This window comes from Hyperoodon ampullatus (genome assembly GCF_949752795.1).
Source record: "Hyperoodon ampullatus genome assembly, chromosome: 5".
In the NCBI taxonomy this organism is placed as follows: domain Eukaryota; kingdom Metazoa; phylum Chordata; class Mammalia; order Artiodactyla; family Ziphiidae; genus Hyperoodon; species Hyperoodon ampullatus.
In genome coordinates this window covers 19,978,280-20,002,668 of record NC_136918.1, presented here as the reverse complement: position 1 = coordinate 20,002,668, position 24,389 = coordinate 19,978,280, and the positions used below count along the sequence as shown (strand labels likewise).

Below are 24,389 nucleotides of genomic sequence, written 5' to 3'. Positions count from 1 at the left end.
AGAAATCATTTTTGCATATAACATGAAAAGTGGTCTAACTTAATTTTGTAATGAATAGCCAATAATATGTAAAAGCTCACGTGAATCCTTATTTTGAAATGCTATCTTCATGATATACTATGTCTGGTTTCTTGACTCTGCTTGATTGATCAAATCTTGCCATTAACACCCTGTCTTAATTACATAGCTTCATATTATATTTGCAAAGTCACCTCATTAGTCTGTTTCCTCATTTCTTGGTTATCCATAAGCATTTACTCTTGCAAGTAAATTTTAGAAGAAACTTTCCAAGTTCTAAAATAAAATTCCATTGGTATTCCATTGGAATTTTTATTAAAATTGTATTAAACCAATAAAGTAAAAGAAATTGCCATATTTACAATATAGAGTTTTCCCATGTGGAAACATTGTTTCTTTTGTCTCCTATTTATTTCCAACTTTATTTTTCAGGCCTCCTTTTCCCTCACTCCACTTAGGTTAGGTGCTTTTATTCCATATTCTCACAATACTCCAGCCTGGGTCTATTGTAGCACAAATCACAGGGAAATGCAATTGTTTATAAGCTTCAGTATTTCTGCATTCTATGGGCTCTTAAGATACGAGAGCCTCTTCATTCCACTGCTATAGATCTACCAGCTAATCAAGTCCTAGTATATAACAGTGGTTCAATTCGTCTGTTCTCCTAGCTTCTAATCTCTCTCCATTTTAGTCCTCCTTCCATATCCTGAAAGAGGTGGAAAATCCTGTTGATTTTACTCAAATTCTGTCAGCTCCCTCCCTAAATCTCTATTACTGCTCCGTTAGTTCAAGCTCCATTTTCCCTCACCCAGAGCAATGTTTCTCTAACTTAAATAATAGACAAGAGAAAAGAGAAAAAATTATATAAACCTCATTGTCAAATCAAATTTTATGATTTTGCTTAAAGACATACAAACAAAATTTGTTGTAAACACCTTACGCTTGTACTTCTTATACAAATCTAAAACCAAAACAACTTATACATTAAATACTTTCATAACCAGTAAAATTAAAATAACTGAATTAGCTTAAAATGACAGTACCATTTTCCTAAAACTAACCTTCCAATTTTGAATTAAGAGTATAAAGTGTGCTCAGATCTATTTCTATATAATCTGTCTCTGTGTTTTTACTTCTATGACTCTCAATCATAGTCTTTTGAATGTTTCACAAAATAATTTTGATAACTCAGCACTCTGTGTGCTATTTCAGAATAATCAGACTTCATACTTAGCTAAGCTCTGGCACTATGCAGCTCTCAGTTGCCGATTTTAATGAGCCGTCATTTGATAACTCAGTAAAGCTTGTTTTTTCATTTGAAGATGAGGTTAGCATGGGGGAGCTATTGAAATCTGCAATATTTGGATGTATAAAATCAGATGCAAAAGAAATCACATTTGCTTTTGCTTTTATATTAACTGCTCATCAGTGATGCAAGTTGGTACATATAAAAATATGGTTATGCTGTTGATCCTACAGTGAAAGTTCTTTTAAAAAAATATGCCAAGGGCTTCCCTGGTGGCGCAGTGGTTGAGAGTCCACCTGCCGATGTAGGGAATACGGGTTCGTGCCCTGGTCCAGGAAGATCCCACATGCCACGGAGAGGCTGGGCCCGTGAGCCATGGACGCTGAGCGTGAGCGTCCGGAGCCTGTGCTCCACAACGGGAGAGGCCACAACAGTGAGAGGTCCGTGTACCGCAAAAAAAAAAAAAAAAAAAAAATGCCAATACTGCTGGATGCTGATAACTTAGTTTTCTCATCTCATCTTTTTTAAACTAGCATACTCCATAGGGCTTTGTTTATATAGCATACCATGCCAAAGAGAAAAACTTAGGAACAATTTTTAAAGTACTGATTAGGGATGTTTTTTCTCCTTGCAATAAAGTATAATGTAAGGAGGTCAGCTTTCAGGTTAACTAGCTCTCAGAATAAAGAAGGCTGTACTTAAAATTCACATTATTAAATTACAGTCAAATTTTCTGATTAAATAATGTCTTGGTAAATTTTGTTTTAAAAAAGAAACAGAAGTTTCTGACTTTTTCTCAGGATGGAAAGTTTTTAGGTTCGTCCTTAAACTCATGATTTATTACTCAGAAAGCAAGGCTTTAAAACTGTTGATCTGTTCTTGATTCTTAAGATCAATTTCAAATGCCACCCCTACATGAAATCTCTCTATCAGAGGTGGTCATTCCTTGAACACCTTTGAGCTTGGTTCCTAGCTCTATTACTATAGTTAGAGATGAAATTTTTACTTTCTTACCTGTCTTTCCCACCCAACCATCTGTGAGGTCTTTGAATGCATCCAGTGCAAGCTTAGAAACTTGCAGATAATATTCAGAAAATGTTGAATGAATGATGAATAAAAAATAAATGAAGGCACTCCTCCTTTACCAAAAGCACTCAAGCAATGCTCTCGTATGGTAATGAAATTAAGTATTTTCCCTCTGTCTCTTTTGCTTCAGTCAACTTCACAGAAGTGAAGTTGGTCAAGTTCTGCCTCAGCAGAAGGGCAAACTGATATTTATGCTGTAAGTTTTCAAAGTTTATGGCCCTTTAGGGTGCAAGGCCCTAAATGTAGGTCCCCAGGTCCCTTTATGGATAAACAGAATTGAAGCCTACTCCATAGAGAATAACTGGGAAAGACTAGTGCAATGTCTCACACATCCTAGACTATATTTTTCTTGGTCCCGAAATTCAGTGGGTGTGGCATGAAGCCACCTGAACGAAGCTCATGATGTATCCTCCCTTAAAATTTCCCTAAGTAGGGCTTCCCTGGTGGCGCAGTGGTTGAGAGTCCACCTGCCGATGCAGGGGACACGGGTTTGTGACCCGGTCCGGGAAGATCCCACATGCCGCGGAGCGGCTGGGCCCGTGAGCTATGGCCGCTGAGCCTGCGCGTCCGGAGCCTGTGCTCCACAACGGGAGAGGCCACAACAGTGAGAGGCCCGCGTACCACAAAAAAAAAAAAAAAAAAAAAAAAAAAAAAAAAAAATTTCCCTAAGTAGATGAGAATACAAACTGTTCTTTAATGTGGGACCCTGGTCCTAGGCTTTGTCTAGCTACTCTTAGGTCCAGATACAAAATGCCCATGGAAAATAGCGTGACCAACCGTCCTGGTTTCCCTGGGACTGAGAGGCTTCCTGGGATGCAGGAATTTCAGTGCTAAAACTGGGACGGTCACAGGCAAACTGGGAAGGGTGATCATCCTAAATTGGCAAAACATTAAGAGCCCTCACGCCCATTCCCCTGGTGGAAGGACACATTTAAGCCAATCCAGTGAGTAATTCCACGCTTTACAGATGGTGGGCACACGTATAAAAAGTGTCTGTTAACCACCCCTCCCCTCACCTTTTCTTTCTGGGCTACAGCATTTCTTTAGTTACAGCAATGGATCTTGAATCTCACCACACAACAGAATCACCTAGAGGGCTTGTTATAACACAGGCTGCTGAACCCCACCCCTAGCGTTTCTAATTCGGTAGGCCTGGGGTAGGACTCAAAAATCGCATTTCTTTTTTTTTTTTTTTTTTGCGGTACGTGGGCCTCTCACTGTTGTGGCCTCTCCCGTTGCGGAGCACAGGCTCCGGACGCGCAGGCTCAGCAGCCATGGCTCACGGGCCTAGCTGCTCCGCGGCATGTGGGATCTTCCCAGACCGGGGCATGAACCCGTGTCCCCTGCATCAGCAGGCGGACTCTCAACCACTGCGCCACCAGGGAAACCCCGCATTTCTTATAAGTTACCAGGTGATGCAGATAATGCTGGTCTGGGGATCTAGCTTTTAGCACCACTGCTCTAAGGTTGGCATATTACTGCCTTCTTCTGAAACTAACATGTAATCAAAAAGAGTCACCTGAAAGTATGAAGGTATGGATCAACAATATAAAGCACAGATTATCATAAGAATTAGTCTTCATTTCTTAAGCAGTTCTCAGTGGTGAGTACAATTTAAAAACAAAATTTTAATACTTCTAAATATAATATAAAAGTTTTGCAGGGATGTGAGGGCATTCTCTATTACTGGGTTTACTTTAGTGACTGTGATTGCTCTGTGGAAAAGTAAGCACACCGTACCACACAGTTCTGGTGACATTTGGTTCCTCTTCTGTGTGCTCAAACCTACAGTCGAAATATTCTTTGTATTTCATTTGAACCACAGTTTCACAGGTGTCACTCTCTCTGGCATACTAAACAGGAAAAAAAAGTGCATTTTGATAACACATTCTGCATTTCTTTCAACTATATGAAAGCTTTTTAATGTAACTGAACATGTTACAAAAATATAAAGCAATTCCAGAGTGTAAATATGAATTCGATTTTATGCCCATATTCTGCCCATTCCCTGCTGGCCACAGTACAGAAATTGTGCCTTAAACTGTGGAAATATGTCTCTTTATCATCAAAGATAGGTTTCTGACTGCCCTCATTTAGATGTAGTATTTGACCTAGGAGAAACTAAGCTACAGAGCTTTGATGACAGAATTTCAGTCCCATATCTGTAAAAGGTTTCTATGGAATTGGGTTTGAAATAGAAAAACGTTACCATTTTGATGAATAAAATGAATTACTAAATGGTCCAATCTCAGACACCAGTTTTCAATAATAACCATTTTGTTTTTGTCCCCAGCGTTCCGGTGGTGCCCTGGCCATTCCCCTGTGTGCATTTCAGGGGACCGTGTCTCTCCAAGCCCCAACCGGGAAAACCCTCTCTCTTTCTACCTATGAGGTGAGCACAGAAGGACAAAAAATAACCCCAGCCTCTAAGAAAATAGAAGTCTATCGATCCAAAAGTGTTGGCCATGAACCAAACTCAGAAGATTCTCCCTCCACATTTGCGGACACCAGCGTGAAAATACACTTGGAGGTTCTTGAAATTTGTGATAATGAAGAGGCCTTGGACACGGTGTCAATTATTAGCAACATCAGCCAGTCCTCCACACAGGTCAGATCTCCTTCCCTACGCTACTCACGGAAAGAAAACAGATTTGTTTCGTGTGATTTAGGGGAAACAGCCTCATATTCTCTCTTTTTACCCACAAGTAATCCTGATGGTGATATCAACATCTCCATTCCAGACACTGTTGAAGCACACAGGCAGAACAGTAAAAGGCAGAGCCAAGAGAGGGATGGCTACCAGGAGGAAATCCAGTTGTTAAATAAAGCTTACAGGAAAAGAGAAGAAGAAAGCAAGGAGAACTAGTGATCATTTGGCCTAATAAAGGCAAGAACGGCTCTGCAACTTCAAACTACTAAACTAACACCGTTGTTCTGAGGCTATTTGATTTCCTTTTTTTTTTTTTTTTTTTTTTGCGGTACGCGGGCCTCTCACTGTTGTGGCCTCTCCCGTTGCGGAGCACAGGCTCCGGACGCACAGGCTCAGCAGCCATGGCTCACGGGCCCAGCCGCTCCGCGGCATGTGGGATCTTCCTGGACCGGGGCACGAACCCATGTCCCCTGCATCCGCAGGCAGACTCTCAACCACTACGCCACCAGGGAAGCCCTGATTTCCTTTTTTATTTGTTGGTTTACATAAGCTTTACAGACTTAATAGCTAATTATTTTTAGTGCAAACAGCTGGAACTAGTGCAAACACTTGAGTGCTTTTGAAGTGTTACTTATAGATCGCACACTGTGGCAATTATAAGATTCTGTTTCTCATCTGATTTCTAAAAACCTTTTCTAAATCAAACCTTGGTCTTGTTTACTAATGTTTTCGCCTATGTTTGTCAACCTCAGAGTAAACAGAAAATTGTATAAGCTCAATGAATATACTGTTCTCATGCATGTGTTTCTACACATAAAGTTGGCCTTTACAGCAAGGGGAAAAATATTTTGGGAATGGAAGAAATGTAGCAAAACTCTGAGTTGTATTTGAAGAGGCTTGCCTAAATATGGCTAGCAAAGCAAGCTTATTATTACAGTTACTGCTTTAGCTTTACACTGATGTCTAGGAAATATACTCCTGTATAAAATGACAAATTAGCCTCCAACTTTGAAACATGCATGTCCCTAATCTGTAAATAGTTGTTCCCTTCATTTCTGTAAAATACAAATTGTTTACTGAATTTTTTTTCTTTCTCTCTTAAATATGAGGGTTTTCCTTTCACCTTTTCAGTATGTTGACTGCTCTTAAAACAGATACGTTTTGTATGTTAGAAGTAGAATTGGAAGTAGCTCTTAAACATATTGGAAAAGTTTGTAGATGTATACTTACCATTTCTAGAATCCTTTTGTTTATTTGAACAGAAACTAGGGAAAAACACTAAGATTAAGTTCTGTGAGGTGCACCCAAGTAGACTAAAAAACTTCTGGGCAGAGCAGAAGGAAAATCCTCTAAGTCCAAACAAAAGTATCTGTTTCTAAAGCAACAGATATGGCAAACCTTCTTCACCACTCTTCACCACGTCAAGAGTGGTGAAGAAAATTTTAGTTCACACATTCTTCTAAGTTTAGGTGCTTTTTCATTTCCTTCCCAAAGATATGTGTATCTCAAGCAAAGAAACAATTCAATATACTTTATTAAGTGATTGTGAGGTATACATATCAAGATTAATTTTAAATATGTTACATTGCAAAAATGCAGATATCACCTTGTCAGAATATTAGTAACGTATATTTCAAAAAAAAAATTAGTAAGTGATTTTTCCTCAAATTGCTTTATTCTGATCTTTCTGTAAACATATATTAAATGTATTACCTAAATGTTTATTTTCCAAAGTTATTGAGTTGACATTTTACGTTTTAAACTTTGTACACTCTCAACTCACATATCTTAGTTATTATTTACAGACTGAGTGAATTATTTTTTAAATGATTTATTCTGCTTTCTATTTCATTATATTGAATCAGAATTCTAAATTTCTTGACATGGGCTTTCAGACTGTTTTATCTTCAGATGATTATTTTGCTACCAAGAAGTTATTTTCAAAATAATTATCTCAGTGGACTTTCCCTATCTTCCACCTAACTTCGCAATATATCATTATCTAAACTTGGGAAGCAAATGTAATGCCATTAGTCATGTTTGTAAAGAAAGCCTCAAAGAATGCATAACATATAAATTCAAATTCAGATGTATTCTCATTACAAATACATTTAACTTAAGATAATACTTTTTATCTCCAAACCTGAGGGTTAATTTAACGACAAATGGCCAGATCAATCTGATGTTATAAATCAACAGCATTAAATGTCTGTTATAAAAGCAAAAGTTGAATTGAATATTCTAATAATGCTTTGTAAAAGATAGGTTTTGATACATTAAATTTAGATGTATAATTTTATAAAAGAGAAAAGTGATTTTGCTGCTTAAAGTATAATTTCTGGCAGCAAGGAAATTAGAAACAGAATCATAATAAAACTGAACAAAATAATAAAGACAAATCCTTTATAACTGCACAGCGCTTTGAGTGGAGAGGAGATGATGAAAAACAAGATTTAAAGAATACAGAATTGGATTGGAAGACAGTAATACCCATTTTCTCTCCTCTGTTCCATTTTCTTTTCACTGGACTTGGGCCTATGCTGGGGGAATTGAAAAACAAACAAACAAACAAACAAAAAACCTAGGATATTGTATCCCCATTTAACTGTCCTTGGTTGTTGAATTAACTGTATAATGGATACACTTAAAAGTTCAGACGTATTCATACAATACCAGGATTATTTACCGTAAAGCCACAGACTTTGGCATCACATTACTAACCTGTAACAGTTCAAACTTCAAGGCAACAGTAGTGGATCTACAAGAAAAATCTACAGGGGGCTATGCCTAAGCATGAAGAGCTCCTACCAATCCCTATTAAGAGAGGGGATGGTTCAGCTACACGAGTATAAAGTCTACTTTCTCTTTAATGTGATTACAATTGTAAAAATGCATTCTGGTATAGGACATACCCTTATAGATATTTTGTGCTATATTTAAATATCTTACCTTTGCATTGTTATATTGTTCTTATTATTAATAAATGCTCTATTTCATATAGTTTATCTCTTTTCTCTATAAATTGATGTATCTGAAAACAAAAACTACTTACCTAATAAAAATATCACCATCTGGTGGTGACTTTTATAAACTGAAAAGACATAATCCCTAAGATTTCCCAGAATATAAACACGTATTACATAATCCCAAAGACTTCCAAGAATTATGACTGACAGAGGCAACCATTTTGAAGACAGCGAATATCACAGTATTACTTAGAATATAATTTTTTAAAAAAAGGCTTGGTTATGCATTACGTGGAAGCTTTTTCTCAACATAGTTCTGTAGTATTGGATTTCAAAAATAGATTTTCTCTTAATTTCTTATACTATTCAGCTACTTTCATTCGTGTACTCATCATAATATTTAATGAATGCCTATTTCATGCTAAAAATAGTTCTAGGTACACAGGATTATAACTGCAAACAAAACCAAAACAAACATATACACTGTGAATGGACTGTGAGCACACAGTCCACACGAGACTCCCCTCACTTCTGACACTACGTGCAAGTTCAGGGTGTTCCCTAAGCCACTATCAATTTTAATAATTCACTAGAAGAACTCACAGAATTCCTTGAAAGTTGTATACTCTCAGTTATGGTATATTACAAGGAAAGGATATGGATCAAAATCAGCCACGAGAAGCACATACAGCAGAATCCAGAAAAAAGGCCTAAGTGTGGAGCTTCTGTTTTCCTCTCCCTGTGGAGTCAGGAACAGCAGCACTTCCCTAGCATCAATGTGTGACAAAACGCATGGAGTATTGCCAACAAGGAACAAGTCTTGATGTCCAGTCTTTATTTTTTTATTTTTATTTTTTTAATTTTATTTATTTATGTATTTATTTATTTTTGGCTGTGTTGGGTCTTCGTTTCTGTGTGAGGGCTTTCTCTAGTTGCGGCAAGCGGGGGCCACTCTTCATCGCGGTACGTGGGCCTCTCATTATCACGGCCTCTCTTGTTGCGGAGCACAGGCTCCAGACGCGCAGGCTCAGCAGTTGTGGCTCACGGGCCCAGTCACTCGGCGGCATGTGGGATCTTCCCAGACCAGGGCCCGAACCCGTGTCCCCCGCACCGGCAGGCAGACTCCCAACCACTGCGCCACCAGGGAAGCCCGATGTCCAGTCTTTAATGGGGCTTCATCATGGTAGGAGTAGGGTAAGCATGGTTGACTGCTCATAAGAGTGATCTCAGTATCCAGCTCCTCAGAAGGTCAAGCTTATATGGAATGAATAACTCAAAGCCTCCACCCTAAAACATACTGTTACTGTCTGGCTGGTCCAAGGCCTCCAAACAAACAAAGTCACTCCTATCAGGCATAACATTCCAAGGGTTTAGAGATTACCTCCTCAGAAGGGCAAAGGCCAGCTCTCTCTTTGGATAGGATTAAGTTCTTCACTACACATATGTAATATATATACATATATATGTATATGTATATGTGTATGTATACATCTCAGGTAATGCTAAGTATTTTGACAGAAAATAGACACCAGAGATAATAAAAATGAAAAGAAGAAAAATTAGACTAAAGGGATAATGACAGAAGGAGTGCTTTTTCAACTATTTTAGTGAGGAAAGGCTTCACTGATTAAAGTAACATTTCATCAGAGACACAAGTCCAAGATCAAAGTGTTGACTGATTTGGTTCCTGGTAAGAGCTCTCTTCTTGGCTTGTAGACAGCCTCTGTCCTCACATGGCCTTTCTTCAGAGGGAAGACAGAGCAAGCTCTGGTGTCTTTTAAAACATTCAAACAATCCACACTATTTCCTTCTCATTTTGTCCCTACCATCTCCAGTATGACTACCCAGTCTTTCTCACTGAACAGTTCACATACTTGTCGTATCAGGCATGCCCAATGGGTACATTTATTGGAACTATTTATTCCTATAATGTTAATATTTGCCAGAACTCCCAAAATGTATAATCTCAGTCTCCTCTCTCTGCATCTTTAACTCATATAACCAACTGCTTTCTAGACATCTCAATTTGTATGTTTACAGGCACCTCAAACTCTACAAGTGTTAATTATACACATTAACTCAACCCTCCCCCAACCCCCCCCAAAATCTTCCTCATCCTATGTTCCTCATATCTCAGGATATGGTACCTTTCCATTAGGTCATCTTTCAAATCTTAAACTTGGGAGCCATCTGACCCTTTCCTCTAATTCTCTACCTCCAGTGAATCATTAAATCTTGACAATTATTTTTCCTAGTAACTCAATTCCAGTCCTTCCCATATTCTATCTTGCTCTGTCATCTCATTTTGTCTCCCCTACACCACAGCCTGTTAACTAGTCTCTCTACATCCACTCTTGCCTCCTCCATTCCTTTCTACTCAAAGCAGTCAAAGTAATCACTCCCCTACTTAAAATGTATTATTGTTCTTTTTGTGGCATGTAAGATCTTTTATGGTCAGGCTCCTTTCTATCCCTTTGGCCTTCACCACCAGTCTCTTAAGTTTCAGTGTGGAATTTTCCCACTCCCCAACATTTTATCATCTTTCTTCACGCACATCATTCCCTCCACCTGTAATAATCTCTTTCCTCCCCATCAGTTTGGCTAAAGTCTACTTATCTCAGTCACTGCTTACCCTCTTATACCTTAGAAAGAACTAACCTGACTCCAAAATTAAATTCTTTTTGCTGTAACATCTCATGGCTGTTGCGAAGGGGTACTTTTTCCTCTACCCTCCCATGTTTAGTTCTTGGAGACTTGCAGACTACACTGACACAAACGGATTAGCAAGCGCTAAAACAGATATAATCACATATCTATGGGAGTTCACAGAAAAATGTGACTCAAGGCAGTGGTTAGAACTTGGGGCTTATATACCATCTTTTAGGGAAGGGAAGGAAGGAGGAGAATGGTATTTATGGGAAAACAAATGACTTTTAGGAAAGATAAATGAGCTCTTATGAGAATAGATGGAAAATATGTTGGTTTTGTTATAATGTCTTTTTAGGTGTGGTGCTGATTTGCAGTCTCCCAATGATAAAAGTCAATCTTCCCTGGTTCCTCTCCCAAGGAAGGGATTTATGGCAATAGAGTTCTTCTGAGTTCTTTTGGGAGGCTCTGTTTTTAGGCAATAAGCAATTTCAGGAACTCAAATGCCTCTGCTCAAAATAATTTTTCTGCCACAGAGATGCATTCTGGAACCCTTCATATGGCATTTTCCTTCCTTAACTCACAACACACATTTCTTTAGCCTTTATCTTTTCCTCAAGACTGTAAGCAAATAAAAGCTGATGCCAATCTTCTCTTGTTCAGTGAGCATTCCCAGCACCTTTAAATCAGTCACATGTGTAAATGAACTAGATATTCCCTGGTAAACCTGCAAGCCCATGTGGAGCAGCCACTTGAGTATACAAGAATAGCCTGTGCTAATCAACAATAGACGGCTTCACATGAACATAGGAATCTTCAGCTGCTGTTTTATTTAAATTGCCTAAGTGCTTTGCACTGAATTTGGGTAGACAGGCTTATCTTATGCCTTTGGATAAAGGTGGTAAATGATGATAACCATTTAAAAGAGGCAGGTACATTTTTATACTTAATTATAGATTTGAAACAGATGCTAGGCTGTTTTCATGACATAACCACTAGTTTAAAAAAAAGGAAAAAATAAGGAATTCATTTCATTTTTTTTAAGGACTTTAGGAGACAAAGCATTCGATCCACAGGTTCTTTTACTGTGCCAACCGACGTTTACAGGGTCTACTGGGAAGCAAACTCCGGATTTTACCGAGACAAATAAAGTAAAACCCAAAACCCGTTTCCTTCACATGCTGGGCGTCGGGAAAGAAAACCTGTGAGCCTCCTGCTGGCTCTGCCTCCAAAGGTACAAAGGTAAACAATTGAGGGCACAGCAAAGATTTCACCTGATCCAACCCGAGAACCTCCAGAGCCGACGGCCCGTGACGTCACCGGAAACGTCTGCTTGTGACGCTCAACGTCCCTCCCTCTTGAACTGGGCGCCGGAAGCAAAACGGAAGTGGACGCGCACCCGCTTCCGCGCCCGGTCGCCATTTCCAGTGGTTGCAGGTTCTCACGAGTTTTGGCCTGCGGGGACAATGAGTTATGACTACCCTCAGAACTGGGCCCGCGATGGCGGGCCCCGCAGCTCCGGCGGGGGTTACGGAGGAAGCTATGGAGGGGCCCACGGAGGGAATCGAGGCTCCGGAGGTGGCGGCGGCGGCGGCGGCGGAGGAGGGGGTGGTCGAGGCGGCCGAGGCCGACATCCCGGGCACCTGAAAGGCCGCGAAATCGGCTTGTGGTACGCGAAGAAACAAGGCCAGAAGAACAAGGAAGCGGAGAGGCAGGAGGTAATCTGAGACTCGGTAGTGGAGGGGGATGAAACCGGACAGGTTTTCTTTTCCATCCTTCGACCCCTTTCTTTCCTTTTCGGTTTTTTAACTGGTGCATGTGCTTTGTGAAGTGCAAGTAAGTGTTGAAGCTTCCAGTAGTGGATATTATAGCGGTGAACGTTAGCCATGCGCATCTGACCTGAAGCAGTTGGGATTTATGCGAGTGTATACTTTGCTTAAAAGACGTGAGAACTGGGGACAAAACAAATGTTAAATTCAGGGTCCATCCGAAATTAACTTTTTGGGGGTGTCGCTGTCATAGTATATCTGGCTACTCTTTCCCCTAGTAAAATTAATGTCACTTTAAGTTCTTTGCCTGATGAGCTCTAAAATTACGGCTTTATATATTAGACACTGGTTTGCGCGGAACAAAAACTATCAAGCACTATTTTTGTAGATCCTTCAGAAGAGTACTCCAACTTCCACTTAGTATTAAAATAGGCACAAACACAGGTTTTTTGTTTTTACGTTGGGCTACGGAGGTTTCTGCTGATTAGCAGCTCCTCTTTGAGAAGGAAACCTAGGATCCTAGAAGTGGAAGAAATTTCAAGAGATGATTTGGCTTAGTCCCTTGTCTTCAGGTTGGTAATTGTCCATTTGATTTGTATCCTGAAGACTTGTAGTAAAGGAAACATTAAAGTTCCCTGAGTGGCCTGTTCTAATAATTATATATGTGATTAAACCGAAGTTTTCTTAATATAAGCTTTATAAAAGCTTTTTACTGACTTTAAAAGCATCTTTCATATTAGATACAGAGTGTAATTGAATCACCATTTAGGCTTCTGTTTTTAAATCATTTCTTTTATCCATGTCATTTTTGTTGACTTGGGGGGGCGTTATCTATTTATCTTCACAACTTAAATTCTTCTTTAAAAATATATATATTTCTTCAATAACTAAAAATTAACTTGTTCATTGAGCAAACTTTTTTTTTTAAAGGGAGGCACATCTAAATCATCTTGAAATTGGAAGAATAATTGAATGATTAGTGCAGAGTAACTTCCTAAGAACTCTTTATCAAATTTTATTTACCCCTTTTTTCACACAAGATTTTATGCATGTTGCTATGGGGGTCTGAAGAAGTATGATATTCAAGGAGCTTACAGTTTAGTTGGGAAAAGTAAGAACTAAACAGACAAAACGTTAAGTAAATCAGGAAAAATTCTTCATTATTATTTCCATCTGAAACCAGTTGTGCAGTGGGTCATTATTAATTAAACCCTTGATTTCCACCACCTCCCCACACCTTCTCCATTTTAGTAAAAGTCACTACCATTTATTCACTTGCCAAGGCCAAAATGAGATTTATTTTTGATTCTTCTCTTTCATTTCAGCAAGTCTCTTTTCTCTTCCTTCTTAATATATCTCAAATCTAACTACTTATCTCCACAGCAGTTACCATAGATCAAGCCACTATTTTGTTGTCTGTCCATGGCTCTTAACTGGTCTCCTATTTCTACTCCCCGTTAAGTCTGTCTTTTGTAGAGCCTTAGATCATCTAATTCTGTAGCTCACAATTTGAAAGCCAAGTGAGTTCTGTCTCAGTCTCATGTTGCAGTGCATCCTAACATGTTTTCCAGGAATCCTGGCTATTTAGCTTCTACATATCAGGGTTCCCTCTATGTACTTATCTTTCTGAGCCTATGTTCCCAAGATGTAATGAAAGCTTTTGTAATGATACTTTTATTTTTGCTTTTTTATTATAGTTCTCATATCATTCTCTAAAATGTATGTCTCCATTTTCTCTACTAAATATGATCATATTTCAGTAATTGGCTCATCCTACCTCTTTCTTTGATCACGTTCAGCCCTTTGTGATCGCTTTCCAGTCAGAATTTCCATAGCTTTTACTTTTTAAGTAATACCTGTGTTTACAAAGTGACTGCATTCTAAGGATGCACACTTATTCTTTCAACAGATATTTTTTAGGATCTAATATATTTGAAACAGTATCATAGGTACTGTGTTTATAAGCTAGATATAGTCCCTATCTTACAGAAATTGTGGTGTGTTAGGCACTATAGGGCAGTTAGAATACAATGTTAAAGAATTATAATAAGGAGGATGTGGGCTTATCCCCTAACTCAAATTAGGAAGAGCCTAGAAGATTTCCCAGAAGAGGTAACCCTTAAGCTGAAACTTGAAAGATAGCAAAGTATGTCTGTGTTTGTGATTTGGGGGCTTGGAAAGGGATTTTTAGGCCGAGGCAGCAACATGTGCCACAACCTAGAGGTCAGGAAGACCACGTGCAAGGAACTGAGAAGGGGGTAGAGCAGTGGCTTTTACACTTTTGACCGTTTCCCACAAAAAGGGATATATTTTAATTTGTGACCCAGTGCACACACATATGTAAGTGAACAAAAAGTTTCATAAAATAATGTTTAATTACCTGTACATTGCCCTGGGGCTTTTGTTCTTCTTGTTTGTACCTTTCTGCCTTTTTTAAAAATTAATACTGGTCATGATCCTTTAATTTTACAGATTGCAGTATGAAAGCTCCTGGACTAGAAAATAAGCAGGGCTTTGAAATTCTTTCCCTTAAGAACTCTGGCAAGTCATTAAAGCGTTTCAAGCAAAACATTAAATGATTGGATTTGTGTTTAAATTCACCCTAGGTAGCAGCATAAAGAATGGATTGAAAAAGAGGCAGTCCTGGGACCGAGAGACCAGTTAAGTAGCTCTTGCAGTAATTAAGGTGAGAAATGACAGCTTGAATTAGGATATTGCTAGTGGAGATGGAGGGAAGCGGACAGCTTAAAGTGATTTTTAGGAGGTAGACTCAAAATGATTTTGAGGGAAGGGGAAGGCAGGTGTGAATGGATGACGCTAATTACTATATAAAGAACTGGCTTGATGGAGGAGGACGATGGACTCAGCTTAAGCACACTGAGTGTGATATTATAGGGCATACAAGTTAGAGGCTGTGTGGACCTGATGCCTAGAGAAATCTAGACTGCAGGTGAGTATTTGACAGTTTATGGGCCTATGGATAGTAGTTGTAATATAGAAGTGAATGAGAAAAGGAGTGGGTGCAGGCCTGAACTCTGTAGACCATTGCTTCTCAAACCTGAATCACCTGGCATCTTGTAGAAATGTAGAACTGGGGTGGCTCCAGAGAGTCACCTTTTCTCACAGGCTCCCGGATGATGTCAGTACTGCTGGTCTGCAGAACACTCGGGCTGTACAATGTAGAACGAGAACATTTAAAGTATGGGCCGAGGAAGAGAAGCTTGAAAGAATCTAGGAAGGAACAGCCAGAGAAGAGAAAAATAAGGAGATGGATGTTGGTTTGGAATCCAGGAGTGTAGATTAGGGAGAAAAGAGTATATGAAAAAGAGAAAGTAATCAATAGTGGCAAACACTGCACTGATACCAAGTGAGGTGAGAGTTCAGAGTGTCTTGGATTTAGCAACAGGGTAATTGGTAACCTTGATGAGAGCCCTTTTTGTAGAGTGGTGGAAGTAAAAACCAGATTGCACTGGAGTGGCTAGAGAAGGAGAGAGGAAGAAATGGGGGTACCTCCAGGCAGTTCTGTGAGAAGGAGGAGGAAAAGTAGGGGTGGGAGAATTCAGGACAGGATTTTTGTTTTTATTGTTTTAAAAGTGAAGAGATTTGACTGTGTTCTAGTTCACGGACTGATGGTAAGGAGCCAATGGAGAGGAAAAGTAAATATATCAGAGAAGACTAAATTATCATGCAGTCGTAGTAGACAGCCCGCAGATCTTAATGGCTTATAACAACAAAGGTTTGTTTTCTGCTCCCATTACTTGACCGTTGGAGTTCGCTAGAGTTCTCATGAGAATGAGGTCCACATAGCCTCCCACCCATCTGGAGCATAACTGTTTTTGGTGGCAGCAGGGAGGGATACAGTAAATCGCCCCTGATTCCTAGAAATTCCCATTCACATGGCCATGGGAAATGCAGTTCTGCCTTATATCTGTAAAGAAGCAAACCAGAATATTGATGTACAGCCTAAAGACTACTAGAGAGAAAGAGATCTAGGAAAGGAGGATAAATCTTAATCGGAGATAGCCCTGAGGAGGTGGAAGGAAGGCTGCAGGGCTTAAGTGGAGAGATTAACTTTAACTAGGAAAATGTATTCCTATTCCATTTTAACAGGAAAGAAAAGAGCGAAGGATGGGTTCTGATACGGGTGGGTTTGGGTTTGGATTGAGTCCTCAAACGATTGAGGACTTTTCCTTTGGGTTTTGTTTTCTTTATGAAATATCGTGTGTAAAATGTCGAGGGTGAACAGGAAAGTGGTGTCGGTGTGTTACAGAGAATGGAGAAAGTTTGAAGCAGTTACAGATAATTAGAAGCTGATGAGAAAAGACAATTCGCTGGATATAATTGAGGGTCTCCTTTGCTAGGAATTTCCAGTTAGAAGCAGAAAGAATATTTGAAGATGTCCAAAAGGGGGGGAAATAATAAAAAAATCAAATGGCTTGATAAAATAAAAGAGTCGTGAACCATAAAATGTGTGTCTGAGATTCTGAGATTCTTCAGGCAGGGGGTGAGGTAAAGTGAAGGATGATGGAACTGGAAGAAGGTTAGGAGGGAGATAACCTACAGAGAATCAGGCTAGATCCAGGTTTGGAATTTCAGCATTCCTAACTTCACTGCCCACAGCCTTTGGAGGCTCATTGGGCAGAGAATCACGTTGAAAATAATTTTTTTGAGTGTATATTATGTTTTTATTAAAAAGTATAAAATTTTCAGGGGCTATTTCATTTTTCAGTCATCCCACCTTTTTCTGGATATCTAAAATTCATTTAACAAGGTGAGGAGGAGAACTTTGTTCTGCTAGTAGAGGTAAAAGCTTCAAAATGTGAAGTTCTCTGGTTGAAGAAATGCGTTAGTGTGATTGAGTTTCATTGGGAAAGCAATCGGTCTTAAATTACTTAATCTTTGCCGTTTTGAAAGTGAATGAAAGAAACTATGGCTATGAACCCTTGAGGTGTTTGGAAAGGGTGTAAAAATTAAGGAACTTGTGCTTAAGGATGACTTTATGTCCTGGGGCTTCCTTTTCAGAGGAGGCTTTAATCAAAGTATTGCTGAGGATTCTTAAATTTCTAAGGGCCAAGAAAAAACATAGTAATCAATAACTATCTTATGTAAGTACACAGAGCAGTAAATGTTAATACGTACTGAAGACCTACAGAATTTAAAGCATAGGGCAAAAATGTTCTAATAATGATCCTCTGTGTTGGGGGTCCCCAAGACCACCCTCAGGTCCTGAAATTTACTGGAAGGAGTCACAAATCTCTGAAAAGCTGGTGTACTCACAGTAGCTGTTCTTAACAGCAAATTATTACAGATTAAAATTGGCAGAGGTAAAGGTGCATAGGATAGAGTCCAGGAGAAACCAGGTGCAAACTTCCACTCCTAGTAGAGAGGGCATATTCTATACCACGGAGAAAAGATACATTCGTCTAATTTATTAACCATTTTAAAAAGATTCTATTTAGTACAATTATTAAAAAGCAAAAAAATTGGGACTTTATTTTTTGAATTTTTGAAATTTATTTTTTATACAGCAGATTCTTATTATTTTATACATATTAGTGTGTATATGTCAATCCCAATCTCCCAATTCATCCCACCACCACCACCACCACCCCTGCCACTTTCCCCCCTTGGTGTCTGTGCGTGTGTTCTCCACATCTGTGTCTCTATTTCTGCCCTGCAAACTGGTTCATCTGTACCGTTTTACTAGGTTCCACATATATGCGTTAATATACGATATTTGGTTTTCTCTTTCTTTTTTTTAACCTCTTTATTGGAGTATAATTGCTTTACACTGCTGTGTTACTTTCTACTTTATAACATAGTGAATCGGCTATACATTTACATATATCCCCATATCTCCTCCCTCTGGTGTCTCCCTCCCACCCTCCCTATCCCATCCCTCTAGGTGGTCACAAAGCACCCAGCTGATCTCTCTGTGCCGTGTGGCTGCTTCCCACTAGCTAGCTATTTTACATTTGGTAGTATATATAAGTCCATGCCACCCTCTCACTTCATCCCAGCTTACCCTTCCCCCTCCTCATGTCTTCAAGTCCATTCTCTACATCTGCGTCTTTATTCCTGTCCTGTCCCTAGGTTCTTCAGAACCATTTTTTTTCTTTAGATTCCGTATATATGTGTTAGCATACGGTATTTGTTTTTCTCTTTCTGACTTACTTCACTCTGTATGACAGACTCTAGGTCCATCCACCTCACTACAAATAACTCAGTTTCGTTTCTTTTTATGGCTGAGTAATATTCCATCGTATATAGGTGCCACATCTTCTTTATCCATTCATCTGTCTGTGGACATTTAGATTGCTTCCATGTCCTGGCTGTTGTAAATAGAGCTGCAATGAACATTGTGGTACATGATTCTTTTTGAGTTATGGTTTTCTCAGGGTATGTGCCCAGTAGTGGGATTGTGCTGGGTCGTACGGTAGTTCTATATTTAGTTTTTTAAGGAACCTCCATACTGTTCTCCATAGTGGCTGTATCAATGTACATTCCCACCAACAGTGCAAGAGGGTTCCCTTTTCTCCACACCCTCTCCAGCATTTATTGTTTCTAGATTTTTTGATGATGGCCATTCTGAGTGGTGTGAGGTGATACCTCATTGTAGTTTTGATTTGCATTTCTCTAATGATTAATGATGTTGAGCATTCTTCCATATGTTTGTTGGCAATCTGTGTATCTTCTTTGGAGAAATGTCTGTTTAGCTCTTCTGCCCATTTTTGGATTGGGTTGTTTGTTTTTTTGATACTGAGCTGCATGAGCTGCTTGTAAATTTTGGAGACTAATCCTTTGGCAGTTGCTTCATTTGCAAATATTTTCTCCCATTCTCAGCATTGTCTTTTCATCTTGTTTATGGTTTCCTTTGCTGTGCAAAAGCTTTGCAGTTTCATTAGGTCCCATTTCTTTATTTTTGTTTTTATTTCCATTTCTCTAGGAGGTGGGTCCAAAAGGATCTTGCTGTGATTTATGTCATAGAGTGTTCTGCCTATGTTTTCCTCTAAGAGTTTGATAGTTTCTGGCCTTACATTTAGGTCTTTAATCCATTTTGAGCTTATTTTTGTGTATGGTGTTAGGGAGTGATCTAATCTCATACTTTTATGTGTACCTGTCCAGTTTTCCCAGCACCACTTATTGAAGAGGCTGTCCTTTCTCCACTGTACATTCCTGCCTCCTTTATCAATGATAAGGTGACCATATGTGTGTGGCTTTATCTCTGGGCTTTCTATCCTGTTCCATTGATCTGTATTTCTGTTTTTGTGCCAGTACCATACTGTCTGGATTACTGTAGCTTTGTAGTAGAGTCTGAAGTCAGGGAGCCTGATTCCTCCAGCTCCGTTTTTCGTTCTCAAGATTGCTTTGGCTATTCGGGGTCTTTTGTGTTTCCATACAAATTGTGAAATTTTTTGTTCTACTTCTGTGAAAAATGCCAGTGGTAGTTTGATAGGGATTGCATTGAATCTGTAGATTGCTTTGGGTAGTAGAGTCATTTTCACAATGTTGATTCTTTCAATCCAAGAACATGGTATATCTCTCCATCTATTTGTATCATCTTTAATTTCTTTCATCAGTGTCTTATACTTTTCTGCATACAGGTCTTTTGTCTCCTTAGGTAGGTTTATTCCTAGATATTTTATTCTTTTTATTGCAGTGGTAAATGAGAGTCTTTTCTTGATTTCACTTTCAGGTTTTTCATCATTAGTGTATCGGAATGCCAGAGATTTCTGTGCATTAATTTTGTATCTTGCTACTTTACCAAATTCATTGAGTAGCTCTAGTAGTTTTCTGGTAGCATCTGTAGGATTCTTTATGTATAGTATCATGTCATCTGCAAACAGTGACAGCTTTACTTCTCTTCCGATTTGGATTCCTTTTATTTCCTTTTCCTCTGATTGCTGTGGCTAAAACTTCCAAAACTATGTTGAATAATAGTGGTGAGAGTAGGCAACCTTGTCTTGTTCCTGATCCTAGTGGAAATGCTTTCAGGTTTTCACCATTGAGGACAATGTTGGCTGTGGGTTTGTCATATATGGCCTTTATTATGTTGAGGAAAGTTCCCTCTGTGCCTACTTTCTGCAGGGTTTGTATCATAAATGGGTGTTGAATTTTGTCGAAAGCTTTCTTTGCATCTATTGAGATGACCATATGGTTTTTCTCCTTCAATTTGTTAATATGGTGTATCACATTGATTGACTGGCGTATATTGAAGAATCCTTGCATTCCTGGAATAAACCCCACTTGATCATGGTGTATGATCCTCCTAATGTGCTGTTGGATTCTGTTTGCTAGTATTTTGTTGAAGATTTTTGCATCTGTGTTCATCAGTGATATTGGCCTGTAGTTTTCTTTCTTTGTGACATCTTTGTTTGGTTTTGGTATCAGGATTATGGTGGCCTCGTAGAATGAGTTTGGGAGTGTTCCTCCGTCTTCTATATTTTGGAAGAATTTGAGAAGGATAGGTGTTAGCTCTTCTCTAAATGTTTGATAGAATTCGCCTGTGAAGCCATCTGGTGCTGGGTTTTTGTTTGTTGGAAGATTTTTAATCACAGTTTCCATTTCAGTGCTTGTGATTGGTCTGTTCATATTTTCTGTTTCTTCCTGATTCAGTCTTGGCAGGTTGTGCATTTCTAAGAATTTGTCCATTTCTTCCACGTTGTCCATTTTATTGGCATAGAGTTGCTTGTAGTAATCTCATGATCTTTTGTATTTCTGCAGTGTCAGTTGTTACTTCTCCTTTTTAATTTCTAATTCTATTGATTTGAGTCTTCTCCCTTTTTTTCTTGATGAGTCTGGCTAAGGGTTTATCAATTTTCTTTATCTTCTCAAAGAAGCAGCTTTTAGTTTTATTGATCTTTGCTATCGTTTCCTTCATTTCTTTTTCATTTATTTCTGATCTGATCTTTATGATTTCTTTCCTTCTACTAACTTTGGGGGTTTTTTGTTCTTCTTTCTCTAATTGCTTTAGATGCAAGGTTAGGTTGTTTATTTGAATGTTTCCTGTTTCGTAAGGTAGGATTGTATTGCTATAAACTTCCCTCTTAGAACTGCTTTTGCTGCATCCCATAGGTTTTGGGTCGTTGTGTCTCCATTGTCATTTGTTTCTAGGTATTTTTTGATTTCCTCTTTGATTTCTTCAGTGATCACTTCGTTATTAAGTAGTGTATTGTTTAGCCTCCATGTGTTTGTATTTTTTACAGCTCTTTTCCTGTAATTGATATCTAGTCTCATAGTGTTGTGGTCGGAAAAGATACCTGATACAATTTCACTTTTCTTAAATTTACCAAGGCTTGATTTGTGACCCAAGATATGATCTATTCTGGAGAATGTTCCATGAGCACTTGAGAAAAATGTGTATTCTGTTGTTTTTGGATGGAATATCTTATAAATATCAATTAAGTCCATCTTGTTTAATGTATCATTTAAAGCTTGTGTTTCCTTATTTATTTTCATTTTGGATGATCTGTCCGTTGGTGAGAGTGGGGTGTTAAAGTCCCCTACTATGAATGTGTTACTGTCGATTTCCCCTTTTATGGTTGTTAGTATTTGCCTTATGTATTGAGGTGCTCCTATGTTTGGTGCATAAATATTTACAATTGTTTTCTCTTCTTCTTAGATCGATTCCTTGATGATTATGTAGTGTCCTTCTTTGTCTCTTGTAATTGTCTTTGTTTTAAAGTCTATTTTGTCTGATACGAGAATTGCTACTCCAGCTTTCTTTTGGTTTCCATTTGCATGGGATATCTTTTTCCATCCCCTCACTTTCAGTCTGTATGTGTCTCTAGGTCTGAAGTGGGTCTCTTGTAGACAGCATATATATGGGTCTTGTTTTTGTATCCATTCAGCCAGTCTGTGTCTTTTGGTGGGAGCATTTAATCCATTTACATTTAAGGTAATTATCGATATGTATGTTCCTATTCCCATTTTCTTAATTGTTTTGGGTTTGTTATTGTACGTCTTTTCCTTCTCTTGTGTTTCTTGCCTAGAGAAGTTCCTTTAGCATTTGTTGTAAAGTTGGTTTGGTGGTGCTGAACTCTCTCAGCTTTTGCTTGTCTGTAAAGGTTTTAATTTCTCCATCGAATCTGAATGAGATCCTTGCTGGGTAGAGTAATCTTGGTTGTAGGTTTTTCTCCTTCATCACTTTAAATATGTCTGCCACTCCCTTCTGGCTTGCAGAGGTTCTGCTGAAAGATCAGCTGTTAACCTTATGGGGATTCCCTTGTGTGTTGTTTTTCCCTTGCTGCTTTTAATATGTTTTGTTTGTATTTAATTTTTGGCAGTTTGATTAATATGTGTCTTGGTGTGTTTCTCCTTTGGTATATACTGTGTGGGACTCTCTGTGCTTCCTGGACTTGATTAACTATTTCATTTCCCATATTAGGGAGGTTTTCAACTATAATCTCTTCAGATATTTTCTCAGTCCCTTTCTTTTTCTCTTCTTCTTCTGGAACCCCTATAATTCGAATGTTGGTGCGTTTAATGTTGTCCCAGATGTCTCTGAGACTGTCCTCAGTTCTTTTCATTCTTTTTTCTTTATTCTGCTCTGCAGTAGTTATTTCCACTATTTTATCTTTCAGGTCACTTATCCGTTCTTCTGCCTCAGTTATTCTGCTATTGATCCCTTCTAGAGTATTTTTAATTTCATTTATTGTGTTGTTCATCGTTGCTTGTTTCATCTTTAGTTCTTCTAGGTCCTTGTTAAATCTTTCTTGCATTTTTCTCTATTGTATTTCCAAGATTTTGGGTCCTCTTTACTATCATTATTCTGAATTCTTTTTCAGGTAGACTGCCTATTTCCTCTTCATTTGTTAGGTCTGGTGGGTGTTTAGCTTGCTCCTTCATCTGCTGTGTGTTTTTCTGTCTTCTCATTTTGCTTATCTTACTGTGCTTGGGGTCTCCTTTTTGCAGGCTGCAGGTTCGTAGTTCCCGTTGTTTTTGGTGTCTGTCCCCAGTGGCTATAGTTGGTTCAGTGAGTTGTGTAGGCTTCCTGTTGGAGGGGACTAGTGCCTGTGTTCTCGTGGATGAGGCTCGATCTTGTCTTTCTGGTGGGCAGGTCCACGTCTGGTGGTGTGTTCTGGGGTGTCTGTGGCCTTATTATCATTTTAGGCAGCCTCTCTGCTAATGGGTGGGGTTGTGTTCCTGTCTTGCTAGTTGTTTGGCATAGGGTGTCCAGCACTGTAGCTTGCTGGTTGTTGAGTGGAGCTGGGTGCTGGTGTTGAGATGGAGATCTTCGCCGTTTGATATTACGTGGAGCTGGGAGGTCCCTTGTGGACCAGTGTCCTGAAGTTGGCTCTCCCACCTCAGAGGCACAGCACTGACTCCTGGCTGCAGCACCAAGAGCCTTTCATCCACATGACTCAGAATAAAAGGGAGAGAAAGTAGAAAGAAAGAAAAAAAGAGGATAAAAGAAAATAAAATAAAGTACGATAAAATAAAGTTATTAAAATAAAAAAGAATTACTAAAAAAAATTTTTTTAAGTAAAAAACAAAAAAACGGACAGATAGAACCCTAGGACAAATGGTGAAAGCAAAGCTATACAGACAATCTCACACACAAGCATACACATCATACACACTCACAAAACGAGGAAAAGGGGAGAAAATAATAAATCTTCCTCTCAAAGTCCACCTCCTCAGTTTGGGATGATTCGTTGTCTATTCAGGTATTCCATAGATGCAGGGTACATCAAGTTGAGTGTGGAGATTTAATCCACTGCTCCTGAGGCTGTTGGGGGAGATTTTCCTTTCTCTTCTTTGTTCGCACAGCTCCCAGGGCTCAGCTTTGGATTTGGCCTCTGCGTGTAGGTCGCCTGAGGGTGTCTGTTCTTCGCTCAGACAGGACGGGTTTAAAGGAGCCGCTGATTCGGGGGCTCTGGCTCACTCAGGCCAGGGGGGAGGGAGGGAGGGGCACGATGCGCGGCGAGCCTGCGGCGGCAGAGGCCAGCGTGACGTTGTACCAGCCTGAGGCACGCCGTGCGTTCTCCTGGAGAAGTTGTCACTGG

General features: G+C 39.2%; 2 protein-coding genes across 3 annotated transcripts in view; both read left to right on the top strand.

Annotated features, from left to right (window-relative positions):
* The window catches only part of GPR149 (G protein-coupled receptor 149), a gene marked incomplete at both ends in the record, with an annotated part of 70,182 nt that extends 64,966 nt beyond the window's left edge, over positions 1-5,216 (top strand). The window contains one exon of the mRNA XM_079705099.1: positions 4,644-5,216. Coding sequence (XP_079561225.1) covers positions 4,644-5,216 — 573 coding nt within the window. The remainder of the gene's footprint in view (positions 1-4,643) is intronic.
* Positions 5,217-12,078: 6,862 nt separating this feature from the next.
* The window catches only part of DHX36 (DEAH-box helicase 36), a gene marked incomplete at its 5' end in the record, with an annotated part of 49,905 nt that continues 37,594 nt past the window's right edge, over positions 12,079-24,389 (top strand). For both annotated transcript variants that reach the window (XM_079705056.1, XM_079705055.1), the window contains one exon: positions 12,079-12,330. In XM_079705056.1, the coding sequence (XP_079561182.1) occupies positions 12,079-12,330 (252 nt within the window). The remainder of the gene's footprint in view (positions 12,331-24,389) is intronic.